Genomic DNA, 7579 nt, shown 5'->3' with positions numbered 1-7579 from the left:
TCTTGTGGCCACATGGGGGCGGCCCATCTTTGTGTTGGAGTGATGGTCAATTTGCATATTACCGCTTTATTAGATAGGATAATGTATGAGTCCAACTTCATTTTTTTTTGCATATGCCTACCCAGTTTTCCCAGAACTATTTTTAAAAACCTGTTTTTCTCAAATTAATAAACTTAGAACACTTCTCAAAATTCAGTTGGCCTTAACCTGAATAGACATTTCTCTAGGCTTTCACTATTAAGTATGGTATTAGCTATGGATTTTTCATAGATTCCCTTTAACGCAGTGGTTCTCAACCTTCTGGCCCTTTAAATACAGTTCCTCATGTTGTGACCCAACCATAAAATTATTTTCGTTGCTACTTCATAACTTTAATGTTGTTTGCTATGAATCGTAATGTAAATATTTGATATGCAGGATGGTCTTAGGCGACCCCTGTGAAAGGGTCGTTCGACCGCCAAAGGGGTCACGACTCACAGGTTGAGAACCGCTGCTTTAACGGGTGAGGAAATTCCCCTCTATTCTTAAGGTGTTAAGTGTTTCTATCACAAAAAAGGTGTTGCATTTTGTCAAATGCTTTTGTTTCATCTATTGAGATGATCATATGGTTTGTGTTTTTTATTCTATTGGTATAGTTTTATTACAAAACCTCACATTTCTGGGCTAACTCCCAGAATTTATGGTATATAATTCCTTTTATGTACTTCTGAATTGAGTTTGGCTAGTATTTTGTTAAGGATTAGTGCATCCATGTTCATAAGATATATTGGTCTGTAGCTTTCTTTCCCTGTGATACCTTTGTCTGGTTTTAGTATCCGGGTAATACTGGCCTTGTGCAGTAAGTTTGGAAGTGTTCCCTCCTTTTCTAGTTTGTGAAAAGTTGGTGTTCTTTAAATACTTGGTAGTATTCATCACTGAAGTCATCTGGACCTGAGCTTTTCTTTGTTGGTAGTTTCTTTAAAAAATATTTTTATTGATTTCAGAGAAGAAGGGAGAGGGAGAGTGATATAGAAACATCAATGATGAGAGAGAATCATTGATCGGCTGCCTCCTGTACACCCCCCACTGGGGATTGAGCCTGCAACCTGGGCATGTGCCTTGACCAGGGATTGAACCGTGACCTCTTGGTTCAACCACTGAGTCATGCTGTCTGGGCATGTGGGTAGTCTCTTGATTAATAATTTGATCTCTTTCTTGTTATAGGTTTATTCAGATTGTTTATTTTTGAGTCAGTTTCTATAGTTGTGTCTTTCTAGAAAATTGCCCATTTCATGTAAGTTATCTAGTTTATTGGTATACAGTTGTTCATAATACTACTTTAAAGTTTTTTATTTTTTAATGTTAGTAGTAATCTCCCATTTTTCATTTCTGATGCTAGTAGTTTGAATCTTCTTTTGTCTTGGTTAATTTATTTAAATGTCTTAAAATTATTGTCTTGATTTCATTGATCTTCTCTGTTGTTTTTATTCATTATTTTATTATTTTCTTCCCTCATATGTATTATATGTTTCCTCCTTCTTTCTTTTGGTTTTGTTTGCTCTTTCTTCTCAGTGTGTTAAGGGGGAAAGTTTGGTTATTGATTTGAGATCTTTGTTCTTTTTTTTTAAATATATTTTATTGATTTTAGAGAGGAAAGGAGAGGGGGAGAGAGAAACGTCAATGATGAGAGAGAATCATTTGGCTGCCTCTGCCCGCCCCCCACTGGGGTTCGAGCCCGCAACCCAGGCATGTGTCCTTGGCCGGAATCGAACCCGGGACCCCTCAATCCGCAGGCCGACGCTCTATCCATTGAGCCAAACCAGCTAGGGCTCTTTGTTCTTTTTAATGTAGACATTTATAGTCATAAATTTCTCTCTGAGTGCTGCTTTTGCTTCATCCATAAATTTTGGTATGCTTTCTCTTCATTTTTATTTATATCAAAGTATTTCCTAATTGCCCTTCTGATTCTTGTAGGACCCATGGGTTATTTAGGAGAGTATTTTTTAATTTCCACATGGTAGTGAGTTTCCCATTTTTCTTTATTATTGATTTCTAATTTCATTCCATTATGGTTGAAAGACATACTCTGTATTATTTCTATCCTGTCTATGAATTCTTTTACAATATATATTTTGATAAATATTAATATTATTATACAATGCACAGTTCTTTTTTTTAATTGTTTAAAGTATTACATATGTCTCCTTTTTCCCCTGATTGACCCTGCCCCTGCCACTCCCACCCTCGAGGGCAAGCCCACACCGCCCCAGTGTCTGTGTCCATTGTTTATGCTAATATGCATGCATACAAGTCCTTTAGTTGGTCTCTAACCCCCCTCCCCTCCCCTGCCATTTGTCTCTGGAACTATTTTTGTTCATCAGTTTATGTTGATCATTATATCCCACATATGAGTGAGATCATGTGATATTTATCTTTCTCTGACTGGCTTATTTCGCTTAGCATAATGCTCTCCAGTTCCATCCATGCTGTTGCAAATGGTAAAAGTTCCTTCTTTTTTATGGCAGTGTAGTATTCCATTGTGTAGATGTACCACAGTTTTTTAAGCCACTCATCTGCTGATGGGGACTTAGGCTGTTTCAAAATCTTAGCTATTGTAAATTGTGCTGCTATGAATATAGGGATGCATATATCCTTTCTGATTGGTGTTTCTGGTTTCTTGGGATATATTCCCAGAAGTGGCTGCACCAGTCTGCATTCCCATCCCAGTGCACGAGTGTTCCTTTTTCTCCAACAATACACAGTTCTTATAAAATTTTCAGAATTATTTTAAAAGACAAAGAAGAAACAAGACTCACCTATAATTAAAATCTCATATGCAATCATTGTTTACATTTTAGTGTCTAGTGTTCTACTGTGTCCATGCATGTTCATCTGACTACTATTTCTTGAACAGTGCAATTACTTAAAGTATCAGACTCTGCTCTGGTTTATTCAAAGAAAGTCTAGTTAATAGATAAAGGCAAAGCTGTTCAAGGATGTAATCCTGTTTCTTTAGTCACCCAAAAGATGGGGAAGGGGCCATGATCTCACTGCTATAGTGATGGCCCATCTGTGTGGACTTGCCCTTGCGCAGCCTTGGGCTTGGAAGTCTGAGCAAAGGGCATAGAGGGACTGGCTCCTGGTTGAGAAGCCTGGTGTCTTTCACTCTCCTCATTGGTAGAGAAAATTATAATTGCTCCCGGTACATTTCGTATTTTCATTGTGCTTTCTTTTTTCTTGCAGCACTCTTCCCATTCCTTGGCCCAGTTTTTGAAGCATTTAATATTTTCATGTTCCCAAAAAGTGTGACTGATTTTTTCAAAAAATCTGTAAAAAGAATGAAAGAAAATCGCCTCCAAGATAAACAAAAGGTAAAATCTGGTGGTGGTTACATGAGTGCGTTCACGCTTTGATAATTTATTGATCTGGATACTTATGATTTGTGTACTTTTTTTTGATAGATAAAGGACTGTAGGTTTACAGGAGGAAAGTTCTAACATTTTGTGGGGAATGAAGAAGGTGGAGGTTAGGAAAGGAAATAAAAAATGAGTCAGAGAGACATTGTCTAAAATGTAATATAATAATAGGCACAAAGGTCAGTATATCACTGCATGAATATTATTGAGATGAAAAGTTTTCCACTTCCCTTCAATAAATTATCAAAGTACAGTATAAAAGTTGCTGTTTAAAATTTGTTTTCCTGGTATAATTCCCCAGAGTTAAAATTGGCAAAGAATCACATCAATTCCAAGCCTCTTATTTTACACATTCTGCAGTGGAAGTTCCCATCAGGCCCCTGGGGGATTGCTCTATGTTAAACTGAAGCCTGCTCAGAGACTGAAGAGGGCAGTAGTCTTCTCTGGGCATTGAGGTTGCAAGCTGGCTAACCCAGCTTTGCCTTCATGGGCCTGGAGGCCAGCACAAGAATGTCTGCAGGCCATGGGGATAGGGCTGGTATCCCAGAATTGCACTGAACGTTGTGGAGAGTTCTGGGATGGTGGAGTATTTGAAGCTGCTCCCAGAAAAGCATCTGATGAACTCTGCAAATGTCAGGGGATTCAGTTATGTGGCCTTTCATTAAGGATTAAGGTTGGAGAAAAAAAGTATTGAAGTCAGGGACTTTTTTCTGAGCAACCAGGTATGACAAGAGGGAAGCAGGCAACTCTTTGGCCAGAAACTATGTTCAAAAGTGAGAGAAGCCAAAGAGCAGAGAAAATGAGGACCAAAAAGCCATTGGGCATGATGGCTGAATTGCTCTCAGGGAAACATTCTGTTCTCCAAGATTTGTAGCTGGATGACTTCACTGATAACAGTATAGTGAATGTAGCCAATAATCTCTATATATAAAAGTCTAAGTGACCGACCAATTGAACGACTGGTCGCTATGACACACACTGATCACCAGGAGGCAGACGCTAAACGCAGGAGCTGCTCTCCTGGTGGTCAGTGTGCTCCCACAGCGGCAGCGCCGCTCAGCTGACCAAACCGTCCCGGCGGCCCACCAGCCCGGTGGCAGCCACTCCCTCCCTCAGTAGTCCTGCAGTCCAATCTCCAGAGAATGGGCCAGGCACCGAAGGACCTGCTGGCACTGACGGCACTGCTGGCATGATCAGAAGTCGGCCTTGGGCATTGTGGCCGCTTTCCCTTCCTAGATGTTTTACAAGGAAGAAACAATATAAAAGTGGCTGCCAGGTGGCTCCCAACAACTGGCGCGAATGTCAGCAGGATGGATCCAGATCCTGGGCTGGCAAGGGCATTCCACTGCCTGCCCGGAGGGCCTATTGTGTCCCGGCCCCCTCCACCCCACTCAGGATGAGCGCCAGATGCAGGGCTCATGGCTGGCGAGTGCCGCTGCGGCAGCGCGAGCCTCTCCCAATTGGGACTGACTCGGTGCAAGCCCATGGCCGGCACAGCGGGGCTGGGATGAGCAGGAACGGCAGTTGGCGTTGGACTGTGGGTTTCAGCCTGATCCCCGCAGGCCACCTCGAGGGACCCCACCCATGCACGAATTCGTGCACTGGGCCTCTAATATTGTAATAATTCTCTACGGTGACAGATGGGTACTGGAAATATTGGGGGGAACACCTTTCAAAGTATGTGATTATCTAACCACTATGCTATATGCTTGAAATTAATACAAAATAATATTGAATGTAAACTGTAATAGAAAAATAAAATTAAAAAAAGAAATGAAGTGGCCATATTAACAGGAAAGAAAGTTAGTATTGCACTCCTGATTTATTTCTGGTTTCACAAGTTGACTCTTTGTCATTGAAATTTCTCCTGCTTCCAGCGCCGAGTGGATTTTCTTCAGGTGATGATTAACTCTCAGAATTCCAAAGAAACAGACTCCCATAAAGGTAAACAAGGTGTACTTCAGAGGGCCAGTGATGGGAGGCTCAGAGGTAGTGGTGGTTCAGAAAATGTATAGGAAGATTTTCATGCAGACATGAATTTCTATCAAATTGAAAAAGACACATGCTCAGAATAAAGGTAGCCAGAGGCACTTTCTACACACATGTGGGCACAGCTTAATTCAAAGCTTGAAGGGCACCATAAACAAGAATTTTATGCCCTGAAGTCAGTCAGTGGTCTGTGGATCACCTACATCAGAATCTCTGGGAGCTTGTTTCCAATGTCTATTCTCTGGCCTCATCCAGCTACATGGAAATTTGCATTAAGAATGCCTCACTTTAGGAAGCACATTGCCCCAGTATTGGTGACCTTCACTTGGAACCCTTGGTTAAATTGTGTTCACTAGCTTAATCTAGGATAAAGTTTTGTTTTTTATTTACTTGTTTGATGGTCAAATTCTCTCAGGTTTGTCCACTGGAGCCCTTTCAGAAGGCTCTGGGGTCCTATTTTCTTTCTTTATTTTTATTTTTTCAATATACTTGACTTTTTAGAGCAGTTTTATGTTTACAGCAAAATTGTGTGAAAGGAACAGATATTTCCCATAACCTTCTCCCCTCACCTATATTCAGCCTCCCTGACTATCAGAATCCCTAACAGCAGTGTACCATTTGTTACAGTCAGTGAATCTACATTGACACGATTATCACCCAAAGTGCATAGTTTAAATTAGGCTTCACACTTGGTGTTGTACATTCTATGGGTTTTAATCGATATATACTGTATATATAAAACCCTAATATACAAATAGACCAAACGGTGGAACAACCAAACAACTGGTCGCTATGACGTGCACTGACCACCAGGGGGCGCGCACAGAACATGGCAGGCGTCGGCAGCAGGTGGCAGAGTGGGGAACATGGCGGGCATTGGCTGTGGTGGGATGGTGGAGTAGGTGAGCGGGGACACCAGAGCAAGGCAGGGCGCCGGTCGCTGTCATCAGGGCAAGCCTCTGGTGGTTAGTGAAAATTCTTTGCTCCCATGCACCGCAGTCCTGCTGGGTGCTCGCACCTGCTGCCGGCACCGGCCCCGCTCACACCCACTGATGGCGTGGAGCAATTGGGGCCAGCGCCAGCAGTGGGTGTGAGTGGGGCCAGTACTGTCAGTGGGTGCCAGGGGTGGCTGCGAGGTGGGTCTGCTGGCCCTGATTGCCCCGCAGGGCTTCTCCACCTTCCCCTGCTCCTGAGGGGCAGTCAGGGCTGGCAGCCGCCTCTCGCACCCACTGCCGGTGCCGGCCCTGCTCGCACCTGCAGCCGGCACTGGAGCCGCTGCCTGCACCCACTGCTGGCGCCCGGTGCTGGTCCAGATCACTCAGCACTGTCAGCGGGTGTGAGCAGTGGCTGCGGGCCCTGATCGCCCTTGAGGACTTCTCCACCTACCCCTGCTCCTGAGGGGCAATCAAGGCAGCAGCCGCCGCTCGCACCTGCTGACAGCGCCGGCCCCGCTTGCACCTACTGCTGGCACTGGCCCCAATTGCTCCAGGCCATCAGCGGGTGCGAGTGGGGCTGGTGCCATCAGTGCATGGGAACGGCGGTGGTGGGAGCGGGGCTGCTGGCAGATGGGGGACCGGGGGCCGCAGTGGATGGGCTGAGACCCGCCCCTGTGCCCACCACATCCTCGTGGCCCACAGTTCCTGTCAAGGTGCACTGGACCCCTAGTAAATTTATAATGACACTAGAGGCCCAGTGCACAAATTCATGCATGGGTGGGGTCCCTCGGGGCGGCCTGAGGGGATTGGGCTGATACCTGCAGTCCAATGCCACCTGCTGCTCCCGCTCATCCCGCTCCTGCTCATCCCAGCCCCGCTGCGCCTGCTACGGGCTTGCGCCCAGTCAGTCCTAATCAGAAGAGGCTCGTGCCACTGCAGCGGTGCTCACCAGCTGTGAGCCCTGCGTCTGACACCCGTCCCAAGGGGGATGGGGGGGGCAGGACGTGATTGGCCCTCCAGGTGGGTGGTGGGCCGCCCATGGCCTGGGATCCAGATCCATCCCACTGACATGCCTAAGGCCGACTTCCAGGAGGCCAGCAGCGCAGCTGGGATCATGCCGGTAGTGCTGGTCCGTCAGTGCCTGGCCCGTTCTCCGAAGATTGGACCTGCAGGACTACTGAGGGAGTGAGTGGCTGCTGCTGGGGTGGTGGGCCACCGGGACGGTGCGCTCCCACTGTGGGAGTGCACTGACCACCAGGG

General features: G+C 45.3%; 1 protein-coding gene across 1 annotated transcript in view; it reads left to right on the top strand.

Moving 5' to 3' along the window:
• Positions 1-7579, top strand: part of LOC102263738 (cytochrome P450 3A12) — a 44010-nt gene that overhangs the window by 21672 nt on the left and 14759 nt on the right. The window contains exons 8-9 of the mRNA XM_014547328.1: positions 3223-3350; positions 5273-5339. Coding sequence (XP_014402814.1) covers positions 3223-3350; positions 5273-5339 — 195 coding nt within the window. The remainder of the gene's footprint in view (positions 1-3222; positions 3351-5272; positions 5340-7579) is intronic.

The sequence above is a fragment of the Myotis brandtii genome, unplaced genomic scaffold, assembly GCF_000412655.1.
Source record: "Myotis brandtii unplaced genomic scaffold, ASM41265v1 scaffold470, whole genome shotgun sequence".
NCBI lineage: Eukaryota > Metazoa > Chordata > Mammalia > Chiroptera > Vespertilionidae > Myotis > Myotis brandtii.
Note: the sequence above shows the minus strand (reverse complement) of the source record. Positions and strands in the feature narration are given on the sequence as shown.